At 40.4% G+C, this 19,893-nt stretch overlaps 1 protein-coding gene across 2 annotated transcripts; it reads left to right on the top strand.

Moving 5' to 3' along the window:
- The first annotated feature begins 10,243 nt into the window (after positions 1 to 10,243).
- LOC113587493 lies at positions 10,244 to 13,458 on the top strand. Of its 2 annotated transcripts, XM_035533268.1 has the most exons (4): positions 10,244 to 10,398; positions 10,500 to 10,552; positions 11,254 to 11,295; positions 11,420 to 13,458. In XM_035533268.1, exons 2-4 carry the CDS (start codon positions 10,515 to 10,517, stop codon positions 12,969 to 12,971), a joined length of 1,632 nt encoding a protein of 543 aa, XP_035389161.1. In that variant the 5' UTR covers positions 10,244 to 10,398; positions 10,500 to 10,514; the 3' UTR covers positions 12,972 to 13,458. The 2 variants fall into 2 exon arrangements, with proteins under 2 accessions (XP_035389161.1, XP_035389162.1); XM_035533269.1 differs by lacking the exon at positions 10,500 to 10,552.
- The last annotated feature ends 6,435 nt before the right edge of the window (positions 13,459 to 19,893 follow it).

Here is a 19,893-nt window from a genome sequence, read left to right as displayed (position 1 = left end):
CATTTTGATTGGCTGTGCAGACAAAGGTTGGTGGGTCAACTTGGAGACGGTTGGGTCAGGGATGCCAGACCTCACTGTTGAGCATCCTGGAGCTGTCAGGGGCCTAATTCAGCCAAAAGCCAATGATGGGTAGTGACTACCTGATGAACCCTGTGACGAGCTTGTTAAGGATTTAGGTTTATGTGGAGTGTTATTAGTGGACTAGGCCCTATGTGAAACCATAATAGTTTGCCAAAGGAAATTTGAAATCTCATCCTGTGTATAATTACATTTTGTGAGTTTTATTTTTGCATAAGTGCAAATAAAATAATTTAATAACAAGTAAACAAAAATGTGCCTGTTCTGTCTGTTTTGCTAAACAAATTGTCATTTTGTCAAAATTCTAGCTGATTATCACACTCACAACATTGGCTACACTCTTCTCCCCTGTTTCTCATCCCCCTCCCCTGTTAAATAACCCTCTCACATTACGTTTGGTGACTTTGGTGTTCTCTCTGCAACTCTCTTTTACCATTGCTGTCTTATCATTTTGAATCTGCCTGTGCCTTGCTTAGTTTAATTTACTGCTGATCAACCAACCTGCCAGTTCTATTGAATATGTATTTGCCTAAGATGAAGATTGCAGTTTTTGATGCTAGCAGGTAGCAAGCAGTGTTGTATTTTTAAACCCATTGATTTTTAAACTATGCATACTAACCATCTTGCTTAGCAGTCTGTGTTACAACTACACAATGTCAAATTTATTCTAGTAACTGGTTTGCTTCTATAATATAATAACAAATGCAGAGTAGTCTAAACTTATCAGACTCGCAGATACAGTTGAAACTTCTTCAAAATTGCTGAAGACTGACACATCTTGAAGTCCTTTAAGAGCTCTTAGACTTGAGACTGATCACTGCGAGTGGAGATTAACTGTGAAAGCCCTGTTATGCCCATAAACACTTGACATGCTCAACATACTTCTGGTGAATTTTACATGAAAAACTGGCTCAGTTTAATTTCACTTGATATGATACAGGCCTTACTCCATGTCAAATACTCCATGTCTGTGTTTACTATAGAATTATTTTCTGATATTTTTTTCAATGTAATCATATATCTTGCAGACTACAGCAGAAGAACACATTTTCTCATACTTCATACTTTTTTCACAAGAGAAAACTTTCCTGTTTCTGACTGAAACTTGGCAATAAAATATGGATTTTTCCACCTGAATGAACTTTGCCCTACAGATTGTTCATTTGCTGGAGCTCCTCATTTGTCAGTCGCTGTGGAGGTCTTGGTGTGGTTTGTATAATTCAGAATGCTGCTTTGAGACTTCCTACTAAGTCAAAAAGATGGTCTTACATTACACCTAAACTTAAATCTTTTCACTGGCTCCCTTGAAATATCCATATCCATTGAAATTTCCATTGAGTGCTTGCTGACAATGCATGCTGCAAGCCATCTTAAGTGTTCACGTTAAATCATGTTATGCCACATTATGTGGGATGTGTTGGTTGTTAATGGACACCATACATGTCTATCCATGTTTCCTGTAGGGAAATTGAGTTTTTAAAGAAATGTAGCTCAATGTAGGACTGTGTAGGAAGTGTATGGGTGCAGGCTGCATGTCTGACCTTTTATTACATTTTTATAAACCAGACTTTCTTTAAGTTTTAACACTTTTGTGTAGTTGTAACAGTTTTCTTTAGACTTTTCCAAGACACCTAGCAACTAATCTTTTTCCAGGTTTGTAAACTGATACAAATAGTAGAATCCATAGTGAACACACAGTGATATTTCATTCAGTTAATTGGTACTATAATACATTGAATAAATACAGACTGAAAACACTATCATCAGGCTCTGTATGAATCACTAATCTGTAAAAGTGCTTAGCAATGAAGTTTTCTTCATTTTTTTTTTTTTTACTTTGAACACCTAAAAAACAAAATATGTCAAGTTTCCCATTCTGCAATAAAACCATTGGTAAGACACAGCCTTTAAGACATTATACAAAGGAAGACACTCAAAGGAATATTGGTCCTGTTGGAATGAGCCATCTTGGACCAGATGAGTCCACCTGTGTTGCTCTCCTTTTCACGTCTGTGATGCGTCTGTGATCAACTGTGACTATGGCTTCCACTGACGTTGTCTATGGACCACACTAGCAAAGATTCTTCACTAGCAGGTACACAAAGGAACATGAAAGAGTCCTGATAAAACTACGCAAAAATGCACAGTAATGTAATGTCTGAAAGATGAAAGATAAATAGACATATTCATCATACATATTGATAGCTCTTGCAAATAAATTCAAGTGCACGGAAAATTTTGGTTGGCCTGGTTAAAGTTAAAGTATGGTATTTAACAAAATAGGGTTTAACCCGTAGTAGAGGTCTGCAAAGTTGTGAAAGGCAGGATATCCACACATTCCCAGCTTGTGACTTTATGACCCCTAGGGCCAGCAGAAGATGACAGGAGGGTGTAAAACATGTCCTTGTGGAAGTCATAAACCTTCATAACACTTTAATCCTGTTAATGGTGCTGCTGCTAAGACTTACTGGTGTCAGGTGTGTTATAAGGCTTGATACTTAGTTATCCCATGTGGTGTATTGTATGTTCCCTGGAAGGTGTATGTAAGGTTTTATGTAAGTGGGAATTGTCCGTTCTCCACAACAGCGCATTCTTTATGCTGCTAAAACCACCTCACATAAGTAATATCACTCTGCGTAATTATTCAGCAAATATGTTGTGTAGACAGACATATCTAGAAGATCCGCTGAACTTCCATATATTTAAAACAGAAGCCCCTCCAGCTTTTGATTTGAGCTAATGTTACTTTCTTGCTAAGGGTTAGAAATTCATCTATAATGTACATGTTCATATACAAATATTCTGTAGAATAAACACGAGTATACGTTTGCATATGTTGGGTATTTGAAACGAAGGCACGCACACAAGAAAGAGGATCCAATTGAAAGAGGTTTTATTCAGTTTTGGGAGTAGGTGGGGACTGAATGTTACAAGTCAGGTATGTGGGAGTTAGCAGGTACTCTAGGTCAGGCTGGTTATAAGAGTGGAAATACTTTGCAATGAGAGTGTGAGGGAGGGGATCTTAAATAGGAGAGTGGTTAAGAGAGAAAACAGACAACAGGTATGTTTAATTAGTATCCTGGAAATTCTGTTGTTATTTCACACTTGTTTCAATGTACTTGCCGCTTTCAATTTGTTTGGCATTGTCTGACTCTTTATCACACGTCTGTCTCAATTACAGACTCCACAAATGCTTAAAAATGAAGAAAATACTGTCACGATTGGGCACACCATCCTAGCGACCCTGTTCCCGGTCGTGTCTGTTTTCCTTTACCTGTTACGTTCCTTGGTTTCGTTTTCTCCGCCCCTCGTCTGTTCCTTAATTCCAGTCCTTGTTTTGGTTCTCCAAGTTCATATGTTCACCTGTGTCTGGTTAGTGCTTGATTGTCTTGGTTATTTAAACCATACATGAATCTTAACCATCTTGCTTAGCAGTCTGTGTTACAACTGAGTTTGTAAAATGTGAGATATTCCACTCCAGTTCAGAACACAGTAGCAAGCTCATTTGCTGACATACTCTGGCATGTTATAATAATGTCTCCATTACCCTCTTTTATTTTTTTTCTGACTATACCATGAGATGAGAAAATATGTGTGGCAGGCGGTATGGATTTTCTCAGTGTATAGAATGACTAGCTGTGCAGAGGTATGTTGGTGGTTGATCTTGGAGAAGGGTGGGATTAGGATGCCAGACGTCATTGCTGAGCCTTCTGGAGGTGTTTTTGGGCCTAATTCAGGTAAATGACAACAAAGGGGAAATGCCTGCCTGACGATTCGTGTGAAGAGCTTTCAAGATCATGGGTAGTGGGTTCTTAGAGGATATTATGGAGTGATGGAACTGGGCCCTATGTGAAACCCTAATGGTTCGCTGAAGGATTTTTGACATCTCATAATTACATGATATTAACTAGTTTTATTTTGCATACATGCATATAAAATAACAGAATAACTAAAAAAATAAGTAAACAAAAAAAATGTAACAAAAACTTGCCTGTTTTGCCAAGCAAATGGTAAATCTGAACTTTGACACCAGCAAACACTGATGACTGTGATAAAACATGATAAGATAAATAAAAGCCCTTTGATTTTGAAACCACTGGTACACATTAAACATATAGTTATGAATTTTATTTGTTGTTTCTCATGTCAAACTACAGCAAATGTAAGAAATTTTAGCTCATTGTCATGCTCACAGCCTTTCTCCTTTCCTCTGTTTCCTGGCCTGTCACGCATCTACCCCTCATTAGTTCCCTACTTAAACCTACCCAACTCTCCTTCATTGTGAAGTCTTATTGCTGAGCGGGGTTTTTTTTTTTACTGATTGATATGTGACCTTGTTGTGTAGTTTTGGGTCTTGGCTGTGGCTTGTTTTCTCTGACTGCATTCTTTGGATTGCACTGTAATTTGTAAACCCAGTGATTATTAAACATCAATAAGTGCTAACCATCTTACTTAGCAGTCTGTGTTATAGCTATACAATGTCAGATGTTTGCTTGAAGTAACTAGTTTTATTCTGTAATCTAATAACAAATGCAGAGTAGTCTAAACTGAAACTTCCTGAATATTCCTAAAGACAGACATTCTGAATGCATTTAAGGGCTGTTAGACCTGAGACCTGAAAGCCCTGTTATGCAAATAAACACTTGAAATACTCATCATTACTTCCGGTGAATTTTACATGAAGCTTTGGCTCAGTTTACTTTCACTTGATATAGGCATTACTCCATGTCTGACTTTTTTTAGAACATTTACTATAGAATTTTCTGTTTTTTTTTTCAAACGATATAATCAGAAATCTAGGTGACTGAAGCCCAGCTTTTACCCCAATACCAAACAAAAGAAAACTTTTGTTCAGAAAACTGGCTACCTCGTTCACCTTGTAATAAAGGTTTTGGCTAAACCCTTCATCTAGGTTTTGGTAGATTTTGTTTGCTGGAGATAATTACCGGAATAGTAGATTTTTTTCTCATAACTTCCAAGAATTTTATTGCTTATGGCATAATATGCTTTGTGAATCTTTGTGCTGGAATCAAACTGTGGGCCTGGGCCAAATGACCAATAAACAATCTTGAAACAAGAGGTAGCAGGAAAACTGGTACTTAAGCTGCTCTTAACTCAAATGGCATTAAAGCCTTTCCTGTAGCTGTGACTGTGCTGTAGTTGTGACTGTGCTGTAGCTGTGACTGTGCTGTAGCTGTGACTGTGCTGTAGTTGTGACTGTGCTGTAGCTGTGACTGTGCTGTAGCTGTGACTGAAAAAAAGCACTTTGGAAGTTCAGACAAACAGCTTAACAGCTCCAAGGTATGAACCTATTTGTTCCCTCCCACCTGTGGGTTACAATGTCCTTTTACTAAAAGATTTTAACAGTTTCTTACCTAATAATTAACATATTGGTTATGAAGGGCATCATAAACTGTAATTTAACCAATTTGACTTATACTATTCGCGGCTCATGTGTGCTTTTGACACTGCAGGCCTGACACCAGTATTCAGTGTTCAGTATTCAGTGTTCAGTGTTCAGTATTCAGTGTTCAGTGTTCAGTGTTCAGTATTCAGTGTTCAGTGTTCAGTGTTCAGTATTCAGTGTTCAGTGCAGTCAACCTTATTCTGGTCTCTGTATTATCTGACATTCTCAAAGGCCAACAGTACAAGAAAAAGAGCCCATGGTAGTAGACTCAGAAATGCAGGATCAGACTGCACTTATATTTTAAAAGAAAAATAATATTTGAGCATTTAATTAAAGAATTAAAATAATAATCATAATAATAATTTTTAAAAAGTACTCACCCTCCTCACACAAGTGCTAGTTTCAACCTGAGTGTTATGCTCTGCACATTTGTGAAATAGATGTTTAATGTTGTTGTTGTTTTTTAAAAATACAGCTGGCATGCATTTCAGAAGCTGTCAGCTGCTGCTTCTCTGTGTTTGTGTGTGACTGAGGCACACTGCAGGTCCTGCTGCTTGGATCTCCTGGTGTGGTGCTGTAGAGCTTGGGATGTCTCCTGTGGTCAAGACCAGTGTAGCGTGGCTCGTGCTTTAATTGCATTCCCGCTGATGTTGACGTTTTGGTTTGGTGGTGACTGATAATAAACAGCTTGAAGACTGTGACAGCATAAAGGGACAGAATAATGGGGATGTGCTGTAGCATAAGGCATGTTTTGGGTGTCATAATACTCTAGTTTGAAATAAAAACTAAGGCAATGTAAGTTTATTTATGTATCACTTTTAATTCACAGTAACGTTTCATGCACATTTAAAATTCTTAACAATTATAATCTTTTTTGAATGATTGAATTACTTTAAAATTTATTTATTTATCACCTCAAGCTTAGAATACTGCCTTGCTGTACGGATATGCCAATAATACATTTAAAAAAAAAAATCAAAATGTTGGTTATTTTGGCTTTCCATGAACTATAAATAAACTAACAACTTACAAGAACTCAAACCTATTATTGTATTTGACAAGTGTGCTCAAAAAGGTCAAGTGATTAGGAAGGCTGTGCACTCTCACTGCACACAGCACACTCTCTGTGTGTACTGTATGAAGACTTCAGTAACACAGCACACTCTCTGTGTGTACCATATGAGGACTTCAGCACTACAGTGTACTCTGTGTGTACTGTATAAGAACTTCAGGACCAGAGTGCACTCTCTGTGTGTACTGTATGAGGGCCCCCAGGAGTTGCAAGACATCACTGAGGCTTCAACCTCTTCTCGTGAGGGTGCTGAGGAGGTCCTAGAGCCGTCCGACAGGCGGACGATATGTACACTCTTGGGGCAGGCAAAAGTCATCTTTGACAAGAAAGTGGGACATTTTGAAAGCAATGTGTTTACTGTCTAGCAGGTAAATTTCATATGGCTACAAAATATTATTATTGAAATGATCTTGCCACTAAGTCCCTAAGCAATGTTATCATGCAGTATGATTTGCCGGGAATACTATGATAATAGGTTGCCGGATGCTTAACCTGTCTGGGATTTATGAAAATCTCCTGCAAAGCCCCTCAACTACATAAAAACTACCCTGCAAACGTGTGAGACTCAGACACACTCATTCTTTAAATGTAGGCTGAAAACCTATTTGTTTAGTCAAGTCTAATAATGCATACCTAATACTTAATGCATCTGTGTATCTGGTATATCTGTTTGTTATATTTCTCTGGTAAGCTGTATGTCTTCCCCTGCTGGGTTACACTAGCACATCCTAGTTACACTAAGTTACACATTATAGAGACCTAACAGACTGCTATTTCTCTCTGATGAGGTGCACATGTGTACCTGCTGTCTGATAGGATGCTGCTGTGTGGTACCATGTCTAGGTTGTCATATCAGTGCCCCTCAGTTTCCTGGACCAGCTCAATCTAACACTTAATTACAGTTGTGATGATTTTTCATCTGGAACTTCGTGGTCTATTGTACCATCTGTATTTTGTTTTATGATTGTGTTCTTCCTAGACTAACAGAGTGATTTTACTCTAACAAGAATTTTATTCTTACAATAAATGAACAATACTACAGCGCTCTCTGTGTGTACTGGAAGAGGACTTCAGTACTATGGTGCACTCTCTGCGTGCACTATAAGAGGACTTCAAACTCTCCTGGCATACTTGCAAGTTGCAGTCTCATTTCCTCTAAATGTCATGGTTTCCCAGTAACTCATTCTCTCCTCAGTATATAACCCTGCAGCACTGGGGCTTTCTCTTCAAGTTCAAGTTCGGTTTATTCGTCACATACATAGTCATACACAGTATAACACGCAGTGAAATGGTGGAGAGTGCTCTGTCCAAACTGAGGAAGAGAACCAGGGGTGCATAGAGAAAAAAATATATATATATACAGATAAATATATATATTCTATGTATGTACAAAATATATTAACAATGTATGTACAATATATGTATATTATGATTATATACACAATGTACAATGTATATGGTTGGGTATATATGTACACAATCTACAGAATGTACAGATCCATTTTGTATAATACCATATCTACAGTTGTTGTGTAACAGGGTAATTGAGTATAAATCTAAATCTATATATACAGATGTACAGATATACAGTCATGTTACATGGTGGTGGTGGTGGTCCCCACAGTTTATCAGTTTCCCTGATTCAGGGCCCGAATGGCCTGTGGAAAGAAGCTCCTCTTCAGCCTCTCTGTCTTGGTCTTCAGGGAGCGGAAGCGCCTCCCTGACCTCAACAGAGAGAAGAGTCTATTGTTGGGATGGGTGGGGTCCTTCACAATTTTCCTGGCCTTGGTCTGGCACCGCTTGTAGTAGGTGGTCTGCAGGTCAGGAAGTTCCGAGTGAGTGATGCGCTCTGCTGAACGCACTACCCTTTGGAGTGCTTGTCTGTCCTGCTTGGTGCTATTCCCAAACCAGACTGTGATGTTCCCCGTGAGGATGCTCTCGATAGTGCAGGTGTAGAAGTTCTGCAGTACCTTGGAGGGCAGCCTGAAGTCCCTTAGGCGTCTGAGGTGGTAAAGACGCTGACGAGCCTTCTTTGCCAGGGAGCTGCTATGGCGGGACCAGGACAGGTCCTGCGAGATGTGAACACCAAGGTACCTGAAACTATCTACTCTCTCCACCGTGGTTCCACTGATCCTCACAGGTTGGTAGTGCCGCTCCTGCTTCTTGCTGCAATCCACGATCATCTCCTTTGTCTTACTGACGTTTAGGAGGAGATTATTTTCCTGGCACCAGTTTTCCAGGTGTTTAATCTCCTCCAGGTAGGCCCTCTCGTCGTTGTCCGAGATCAGACCCACGATAACGGTGTCGTCAGCAAACTTGACAATGATGTTAGAGCTGGAAGTGGCTGTGCAGTTGTAGGTGTACACTGAGTAGAGCAGGGGGCTTAGGACACAACCCTGAGGAGCTCCAGTGCTGAGGATGAGGGTGGATGAGGCGCAGTTGCCCACCCGTACTGATTGTGGTCTGTCTGTTAGGAAGTTGGAGATCCAGTCGCACAGGGATGTATGCAGTCCTAGATCTCCCAACTTAGTAGTGAGTAGGGAGGGAATGATAGTGTTAAATGCTGAACTGTAGTCGACAAATAGCATTTTAACATAATTTCCCCTCCCTTCGTCCAGGTGAGTCAGTGTAGTGTGGAGCAGATGTGCAATCGCATCGTCAGTGGAGCGGTTGTGGCGGTATGCAAACTGCAGTGGGTCCATGGAGGCTGGCAGTGAAGATGTGATGAAGTCTCCGACTAGCTTTTCAAAGCACTTCATCACGACTGATGTGAGGGCGACAGGGCGGTAGTCATTGAGGTCGGAGGGTCGAGGTTTCTTCGGGACGGGGACGATGGTGGACTGCTTGAAGCTGGACGGGACAATACCGAGCGTCAGGGAGAGATTGAAGATGTCGGTGAATACCGGGGCTAACTGATCTGCGCAGGCTTTGAGGACCCTCCCGCAGATACCGTCTGGTCCCATCGCCTTCCTGGTATTCACCCTTTTAAACACTCTCCTCACGTCACTCTCCGTGATGATGAGAGGGCGCTGTTCTATGGTGGGCCCCGCGCATGTGCCATCGGCTGCGCTGATAGTGCCATTAGCACTAGCGCCGTTAGCATTGGCGCTGTTAGCACTACCGCCGTTAGCATTTGTGCTGCTAGCATTAGCGCTGCTAGATGTAGCCTCGAAGCGAGCAAAGAATGTATTCAGCTCGTTCGCCAGAGACTCATCCGCACTCAGCAGTCCGGAGGGTGGGGTCCTGTAGTCCGTGATCGTCCGTAGTCCCTGCCACAGGGATCTAGAGCCACTCTGCTGGAACTGTGTCTCTAGTTTCTTCCCGTAGCGCCGCTTCGCCTCCCTCACCGCCCTGCGCACTCCGTATGCTGCGGACTTGTACTCGTCCATGTTCCCGCTGATGATCCCCGCATTGTAGGCAGCAGTTCGAGAGTTCAGAGCCTCTCGGATGGTTCTGTCCACCCAGGGCTTCTGGTTGGAAAACTTCTTGATGGTGATTCTTGGGATCGTGTCGTCCACCAGTTTCCCAATAAATCCTACTACTGCCTCCGTAAACTCGCTGACATCATCAGTGCTGCGCCGGAACATGTCCCAGTCCGCGTCATCCAGAGCGTCCTGCAGAGCGGCCACCGATTAGTCTGTCCAGCGCGCGACCTCCCTCTGAACCGGAGCTTCCCGTTTCCGCGGTCCGACTTACCAAACGGTGGATGAGCTAGTGCCTTGTAACTGTCCTTGTATGGGGTGTAGCAGTCATTCCTCAGTTTCTGTGGAGAGACCGGAGCAGTTGATCAGAACAACCTCAGCTCATTTTTTTTTTTTTACTTCCCCTGCAGTGATACAAGGTAAGACTATATGACAATTCACTAGTATGTAGTATACAGTGTAGCCTATCTTAGGCTGTTACTATAGCCTTTTTGTGTTTTTTGTATATTTTGTGTCATAGGGGACAGCAAACGACATGAAGACATGTGATAGTGAAGAAAATCAACACAAAATGTAATCACATTAAAAGTATAAAAAATTATTCTTATTGTATATGTATACTGTAAATTTGTAATTACATTTATTGCAGAGGGGTTAAAACTAAAATGTTCATCTTTCAAACAGTTCGGCAGAGATTGATTGATCTTTAAATAGTCTGGACATGCTGCATGAGTGTGTTGTGTGCTGCAGGATTTACACTGTGGCTGTATTACTCAGATAAATCTGTTCTCCTCCTCCATCATGCAGTCAGGACTTGTGGCTTGCTTCTAGCTGTCTTATTGCTACTAACTGATATCATTGCTTGGCAAAAATGTTGCCTATTCAGGTGAACTATTAGGTAACTGCCAGCAAAGTTTTCAAATGATGCATGAATAATTTTTTAAATAATTTTTTATTAACTGTGTTGTTTCAAACATTTTGATAGAATAGTAGACTAACTGCACTCCTGTTAAGAGCTGCTTAACTTTGCAGGTTGCATCTTCATGACACCGCCGACACCACGCCCACTTTTGAAAGACACCCATAGACACCCACAATTTAGTGCGACTTTGTAAATTTGCTTATTGAGTAACTCCTGGGTTCTTAGATTGTTTTGGGTTTCAAATTGCTATTACTGACAGAACCAGTTGGGTCTGGTTACATGGCTGGAGGTGGATGTGGTACACACACTGCCATAGAAGACTTGACTGTTCATTTTTCTTTTTTAATTTCAGGGAGGAGGGGTCCTACCAAGCCACTGAACAGATCAGTGTTGAGTTAAGCCATCTTACTAAGTTTAAATTTCAATTGCAGCATTGCTTACATTTATGTGAGCACAAAATATTCACTGTTTACTATAGCCATTGAACACTAATATTTGTGTCATTCTCTGAACTGCAGTAGAGGCAATACAAAAGGTGCTGACATGGCTTCTGCTCATCCTGAGACACTTCATGTCCTCACCTGGAATGTAAACGGCCTACCAACTGCATTACATCCGAACAAAAGGGTAGATCCAGAGACTAATGAACATCTATTCTCAAAAATAATTAAAGATGCACATGTTGTGTTGTTACAAGAGACTCATATTGGCGAGAAAAATAAAAATGTTATCCAGAAGCTTTCATCCAACTGGCACTTGCATTACACAGTGTATAAAACAAAAGAAAGAGGAGTTGCTATATTGGTGAACAAGAAACTCCAGTTCCAGGTATCAAAGGAGTTTAAACACAGTTATGGAGAATACATAGTCCTCCAATGTGAAATAGAAGGTCAGACGTACATTTTGGTGAGTGTTTACAACCATAAGTCTGACAAAGAACTTCTCAGTGGACTTTCAGATCATCTACAGCAATACACCACAGGAGTCTTAGTGATTGGAGGAGACTTCAACACTGTACTAAACCCATACATGGACAAACTCGTGGAAACAACATCTCAAGACCAATCCGCATTACTACCTAGCCTAAAGAACTTCATGAGGGCTCATCAGCTAGTAGATGTCTGGAGAAGGTCTACAAAAATCAAATGCTTCTACACTTTCTACAGGAACAATAGCAACTCAAGAATTGATTACTTCTTCCTGCCAGAAGAGTGTGTTTGGCATGTGAAGAGATGTGAAATAAATGACGTACCCTCTGATGACCATCTGCCCATCAGTCTTTATTTGAACTCAGGAGACAGTGCAGCCAACATACCCCTAAACCCTATAGTCAGAGCCCAACCCTGGGAAGAATCGATTCCGTGGATGTACAAAGTACGCAGTACAGAGATTGAAGAGGCCATCAAGGCTCTACAAGTGTCTGACACACCAAGGCCTAATGGAAGACCTGTATCCGATTACAAAAAGCGATCCCCTGAAGTCATCCAGGAGCTGATGGACACCTATCACAGAATCTGTAATGGGTTATTTAACTTTGATACTAGCTTCAGTGCATCTTTTGCAAAACAGAATTTTCTTTTCTTTAATGTTGACTATGTCATCTTGGCGACAATTGTGGCCAGGCACTTAGAATGTTCCCTGGAACCGTGTAATCATAGAAGGGTAGACTATGAAACACATGTCCCCATCTGCTATCGTATTGTTGGACATGATGTTATATCTGTTGAATGGGGGGAGCTCGAGAAAGCTATTTCAAATGTTCTTCAAGCAGGAAATCCCCTTTTGAATATCCTGGAGAGAATGCTCCCCAGAGAAGGCTCACGGATACTTCTATACTATGGCTGCCCTTTGACTCCAGTGCTGAGGAGCTTTCTCGTGAGGAATCGTGCTGAAGATGATTTGGAACAAAACCTGAACGTCACACCAGCCGAGCCCCTCAGGGTTTATGGAGATGATGTGATCGCGGTCATTCCTAGAGTACCGCCTAACTTTGATCAGGATTTAGAATGTGGGGCCTTTATAGTGAGACGAAGCACTGCATCTGTCCTTCATGTCTTACATTACAATTAGAGACTTATTCCTCACATTGATACCTTCACACCTTTATAATAGTGTCAGTGTAGTCATTGAATAATTCATGGTGAGGGATGAAATTATTGCAGACCAGCCACTCCTACTACAGCAGTGTTGCTTTGGAGATGATGGTTCAGACTGTGGAGCTGCAGTCTATGAAATAGCTTTGTTGCCTTTACCAGGCTGAAAGTATAGACATTATTTAATCTCTAGAATTCTTAAGAATGCATATACTAATGAGTTATGGGTATTGTAATTTTGTCAAGTGTACTGTTGTACATGCATGATAATCATGTTATTGCGTATCTCAGCCCTTTGGTGGATATACAGCGATGTTCTAAACACCTGTTGAGGAGGGGATGAGCTGTTTCTGTGTTACTGTTACAAATGACACTGCATGTGAGTCAGTCTCGCTGGAATATTCTAGATGTGAAGACTGGCTCCCTGGCACACCTTATAATAAAGGTTTTTGCTAAACCCTTCATCTAGGCTTGGTTTTCCCGTTACTCTCGATTCCACTTATTGCCTACCCCTTGTTGGATTTGTCTGCCTGTGTTTTTGACCTACGGTTTTTGGGACTCCGAGTGTTTTTCTCTGATTGTGATTACCCTCGACTGCATCTCTCTGGTTCTGACGCTGGCTAGTTGAACCCCTACGGATACGGATTATAATATAACTCCTGCCTTTTGTCCGCAAGCGTCTGACTCTGCTTTCAGTGTTGCGAACACTCCAGGCTTGACACCACAGTTCAATGCGGTTAACATTATTCTAGTCTCTCTGTATTGTCTGCCCTTCTCAAAGGCCAACAACACATGATAAGAAACCCCCTACTGAAGTAGTCCAGCACTAATGCAGAGTCAGATCGCAGCCCAGCAATTGTAATTAAAAAGAATAAAAACCATCTTAACATGTAATTAAAAGAAATTTAAAAACTGAAAAAAAGATACACACGAAGCGCATCTTAACCAAATGCCATGTAATTTTCAACCAGAGTTTTAACCTCTGCTGAAGGGTGTTCTTAAGGCAGTATATTACAACAGAGTGCCACAAATTCAGTACGAACAACTTTATCACAGGGGCACAAAACCAAAACAAACTGAAAACACCAGGCAAAGAAACTACACAGAACACGAAGCGTCGCCGTGGGAACCACGATGCCAGAGTAGGGATAATCTTGACACTCAGCATTGCTGCACTGGTGTTTATACATTTATACGTAACTTCATGTGTAACGTTTACACATCTCTTGACTTTCATCAGTCTGTACAGAGAAAATACAGTAATTTGGCAAATTTCTTTGTCAACCGACAGGAGAATACCTCCATACATGCGGAATCTGAGGATAAAGCCAGAAAACCTCCTCTGTGTTCTCTGTGTTTGGCTGAGACTGAGACACGCTGTTTGCCCTGCTGCTTTTCTGTGTTTGGCTCGGTGTAGTGTGGATCGTGCTTTAAATGCATTCCGGCTGAAGTTGACATTTTGGGTTCTTTATTTAAATCACTGCATTGACATTCCTTATTGGAGGCTTTCTGGATTGTTATTGTGTTTTGCATCGAATTGTTTTTTTCTTGACTTTTATAAGGTGGATTTGTGTCATGTTAACCTACCATAGTTTGTCAACATGCCGCAGCAGTTTTTTGAGTACACAGCCTTCCTAAACAAAACAGGTCATGCAACAAAACAGATAAAGACCAGCAACACGAACCAATAACCAGTCATAGAACAAAACAGGCTAGGCACAACACAAGTTAACAAGAAGACAAGACAGGGAAAACACAAGGTTTAAATACACAGGCTAACAAGGAAACAAACCAGGAACAGGCGAAATTAATGAAGGGCAAAGAACTAAATAACGAAAAGATAGCATGGAATAAAACCAGGAAGTATACCGTAGCAGAGCACGTGACAGGCTTGCTGTGGAAACCGCAAAGTTCGGTAGGAGCCAACCATGTTGTTGCTATACGGACTGATTTTCAACACTATTCGCGGCATGAAAATTTTCCCTTTTGTCTTAGGATAAGACAAAGTGCGCAGTACTATTTCATGTTGTTTGAACACCGGAAACCTTTGTGGATAAGGCACAGTGAACTTTTTTTTTTTTTTTTTTTTTTTTTTTTTTTTGTGGGGATTTGCAGGTGTGGAGAAAACTAGAAATGAAAAATAATTTACATCTTCAGCTGAGGCACTTGTCCTGTCCGCTTCCTAGCGTAGGGCCGCCCCGCCGCACATGGTCGCATGGCCTGCTTTATTCTCTGTGAAAAATATCAACGTGTTCACCGTGTTTTTTTAAGCCCCCCCCCCCCCCCCCAACGGTTACTTGCAACTCAAAATATGTTTTAATATTTGATCCATGTCTCAAATTCTAATGATTTTGAAAAACTAAATATCCCTGTCAGATTGATATGATACAATGGAAAAAAGATGTGTGCTACATGTTTATATGGGAGACAGAACTCCCCATGATAAAGTAGAGCTACACAGCAGATCATTTCTTCAAAATGTAAGACCAAAAAGGGCGCTACATAAAAAAAAGAAACGGATATGCACTCTGTACGGTGTTTTCATTGATATATTGTTTTCTTGTTATATACGGGAAAAAAACACATACAAAATTTATACACAACATAAACTGTCTAAACAGGAGTATTTCTTCAGGGTGGGCTTTAAGCCAACACAACAAACAAAAAGTCTACTAAAGTGAATTAAATCTTTAACTTCCCTAAAACAAAAGAAAAGAAAATGCAAACTACTCTTAATTCAAGTCATCACAAAAACAGAAATACAACAAAGCAAAAAAAAAAAAAAAAAAAAAAGAACATGGCACCCACACCTACAACTCCAAGCAATAAAAAAGAACAATATTCAATATTTCTGGCAAACAAATATCTGTATATGACTCTCAGTGGTCCTTTTGAAACTGGCTGTAACAACTCAATGCTGCTAATGGAGAAGCATTTCCTGTAGCTACTCAAGGCCCTGTGCATAAAGCCTCTAAAGAGTGAGTACCTGTCAAAGATTCTATTGAAGAGCCTAGCTGGACAGCAAGTAATAACTTATAAGGCCCTATTCAAAGAACCTGGGACAGAAAAAGAGGACAGTCAACCTCAACACCCCAATCTCAAAAAGAGTCTGCCACAAGCAGTGATTGTATCAAATCAGAGCCCTACAGAGCAGCGTCTAACGTGGCACATGAGGGGTCTACTGAGCAAGACACCACGGGGCCACTACACATTCATGACACAGATTTTTAACAGGAGGTTAATTATCCCTTTAACCAACCAGGTCATCCGTTGTTGTGAAGATGTCATCTCAACAGCTCACTGGTTCTCAGTGTGCCCTCGTGTGGGTAACCTGAACAACAAATTCTAACACCACAGCACCAAAAAAATAACTCAAAAAAGGTCCCAAGGACATATCAGTCCTCCTCTGAAAGACTCAAAAATGAATGGTGCATGATGGCAAAAAAGCCTATATTACCCAACACATGGAGTAGAGCTATCTTCATATGAGGCTAACATGCTACATTTATATGGTTATTGATTTGATTTTGTCTTTATTGCATAGCAAATAGGCCATGCAGCTGTTGGAGAAATTGCTATTCCCCACCAAAGAAAGCACTTTTAACACACAGAGTAAAGCTTTCTTTATTTGTAAGCAATGATTGAGTAATCAAGCCATAAGAACATCTCCAAAGTACACACATGTACCACTTCCCCTTATTAGCACATGCTCTTGACACCACCCCTCTGCATCAGCAGTTTCTCAGAATAACATGTGCTCACACCCCAACACTCCATATAGGAACAAAATCAAGCATGCATTCAAATAAACTGTTAACACTGAAACCGTTAACTGTAAATACATCAGTGCATGAGATGTTAAAGTTCCTCACACATCAGCAACTGGATTAGGCAGATTTCATGGAAAGCAGTTCCAATTTTCAGCTAATACTGGTCTGTGCTCAGGAAACTGCTCTGTATTAAGAGGTCACATTTGTCAATAAAATTGCATCCTGCATGAAATCAACACAATGCCTTTTTAAAATTCTTCAAAGGCTGCTTTTACTGAATATTGCACCCCAACATACATTGTTATAGTTCATACTGCTTCATTAGGCTTAAGGTAATCGACAAATTATGTAACTAATACTCCCCCAAACTGGAATCAGATCTATTCTCTCGTCAGATGTCTCAAATATGTGACAGATCATGTACAAAGACCTGCACATTGCTTCTTCTAGGAGTTACATAACCACAATAACCACAAGGAAGCCTTTGTTAGCTTAACAATTAAAGCAATGTCACCTGAGAGATTCTTACATTACCCTGAGCATCTCCAAAGGTTTGTCAGAATGACAGCATGCGTTCTCTTGGAAGAGAACTCATAACATTGGTGTTGTCAGCATCTTGCTTTATGAACAATTAAAATCCCCCATTCTGTAGGTATTTCAGCCATCAGTCATGATGCCAGACCAAATTTTAAAGACAGTAGACACTATTACCTGAGCATATTTTCTTCTGCAGATGATGAATAGGAACAAAGGATGCTTCCAAGTTTATGAAAGGGCCACACCACTTACCTACCCTCTGCAAAGTAAGGCCAACTTTAGCTTTCAGCACCCACAAACCTTATTGCATGAGCTTGTGAAGGAGTTTGTTCCTGAGCAGTAACACATTCCAACAAGAAAGACAAGGGTTTGGCCATAAAAGCAAGGACAAAGTGGTAGTGCTTTAACCTAGAACCTAAAATCTAGAAATGTGCATTTTCTAGAACACACAGTGACTGTGCAGCTTAAGTGATTCCTGCGTAGTTATTAGGTGGTTCCCATAGTATCCCCAGTGGTTGCTAACGTGGGACCAAGTTGTTGCTATGGTTGCAATGGAGTCCCATGTGGGGGCTAGGGTGTTACCAAGTGGTTGCTATGGTCTTGCTAGATGATTGCTAAGGTGTTACCAAGTGGATGGTAGGGAGACCCAAGCGGTTACCAGTTTGTTGCTATGGTCTTTGTAGGTGGTTGCCATGGTATGGCAGGTGACAGCTATGCGGTTGCTATGTTGTTTCTAGGTGGTTAAGTGGTTGCCATGGCGTCCCAACTGATTGTTAACCAGTAGTGTGTAGGCAGTTAGTGTGTAATCAGTTAAGAGTGGTCATGGTATTGTACAATCACTAAAAATATACTGTCGGATAACAATATTGATTGCAATTGCATCACGTAATCACTAAAAACATAAATTAAAATAAAGACAAAAGAAAAATAGATATTTCATTCCACTGAGGAAATTAAAAAAAAAATAAAAACAGGCTTGCAGTTCTCATTCAAAGTTCAGTCCAATACAAACTACTGTCCCATCAAAAATAATACTCAGATCTGAACTTCAGTAGAACTCACATTGGACAAAAAAATACTAGGCTAAGTCTTTTCTAACATACAACAACTCCTTTGGCCAAAATGTGATGGTTTGCTCAGACCTTGTCTTAGGAACCACAGAAACCCACACTTCCTAGTGGGGCCATCTTTTGATGCCAGACCTGTTCTTTGGTTAGCATTCTCCACATGCTAGATAACTTTTCAAAATTTTAAGTAAGCTATATTATCTAGTGATTGTGATTCTGAATCGTTCAAACCACTTGAGCAAAATGAATCAACTGATTCTAACGAATCCTTGAGAAGCATGAAGAATTTGAAGCAAATGATTTTAAGTAGTGGCTATTAATGTCATGTGGGTCATTCTGTTTGCATAGTTCTTAGTTCTGTACATGTTTTGTTTTTGACCATTTACTAAAAATATAAGGGAATAAAAGTAAACACTTTTTACACGTGTATAACAACAAGAATCAAATACTAACTGTAGGAATCAGTTGTTAATGTATTTATTAACAACAGTATCTATGCCCAAGGCTGTTTTGTGCATTTGTTACCGGTATTAGGATAGATACCGGTACCTAAGTAACTGTAAAGAAGATGGAGAACCAGACATGCTTTAGTGTGCAAGGTCCTGAACAAATAATTTATTTATCTATGTTAAATCAAGTATGCTTCCCTTCATGCATAATATACAACATCCTTTTTTCCCCCATGTATTGATGGTTCTGTGGAAGTTCTACTTTCTCTGTTGTATTATATATTTACAAAAATATAAGTACAAAAATGTACAATAAACAAGCCCAATTGTAATGGTGTATTTTTTTTACTTTGACCAGGTATTTGTTAACTAAGAATGTATTAAAACAACAACTATAATCATGAATAAGCTTCTTTCTGTTAAACATTCTGTCATCTTAACATTTTCTAACTTGTCCAGGATATCTGACGGCGTTTTCACACTAGAGCTTGTTTCTAGACCCAGGTCCGCTTGCTCTGCAAATTCGACCCATTTGGTGAAGTGTGAAAGCAGTTTAGGAGCCCGGGGGCAGTTCAGGGCACTGATCTCTGGTCCTTCTGACGCCGGTGGTCTGGGCTTCGTTTCTGACGAGCTGTAGTGCGGTTTAGTGCAAGTGTGGAAGCTATCAGCTCCTGGCGCCGTGTGTGGGGCAATGTCATTGGATCATTTTGCAATGTGACTGCTTTTGTAATGTGATTGCATTAATTCCCTTTTCAAGTTTCATGTATTTTCTGAGTAAATAAACGCTCCAGGGGAAAAAAAGATTTTTTTTCTCAGATACATACAATTTCTACACAGCACTGTATAGTATATTTTACAGGAAAAAAAACCCACTCTGTATACATAAACCGCAACAAAAAATCTCATACGAGAACGGCTCCTTGTTTCCATGCATCCTAAACGCGCTGTTCTTTGCCGATTGAGTGTTTGGATCCAAGCAAAACAACAAAAAAGCAGCAAACGAAACTTTTACGTGCAGAAAAGTGACGTGTGGAATTGCGCAATCGACAAACGGATTTTGTGTGTGAAAGCCCAGA

Source organism: Electrophorus electricus, chromosome 14 (genome assembly GCF_013358815.1).
Source record: "Electrophorus electricus isolate fEleEle1 chromosome 14, fEleEle1.pri, whole genome shotgun sequence".
Taxonomy (NCBI): domain Eukaryota; kingdom Metazoa; phylum Chordata; class Actinopteri; order Gymnotiformes; family Gymnotidae; genus Electrophorus; species Electrophorus electricus.
This window is presented reverse-complemented; position numbering and strand designations above follow the sequence as displayed.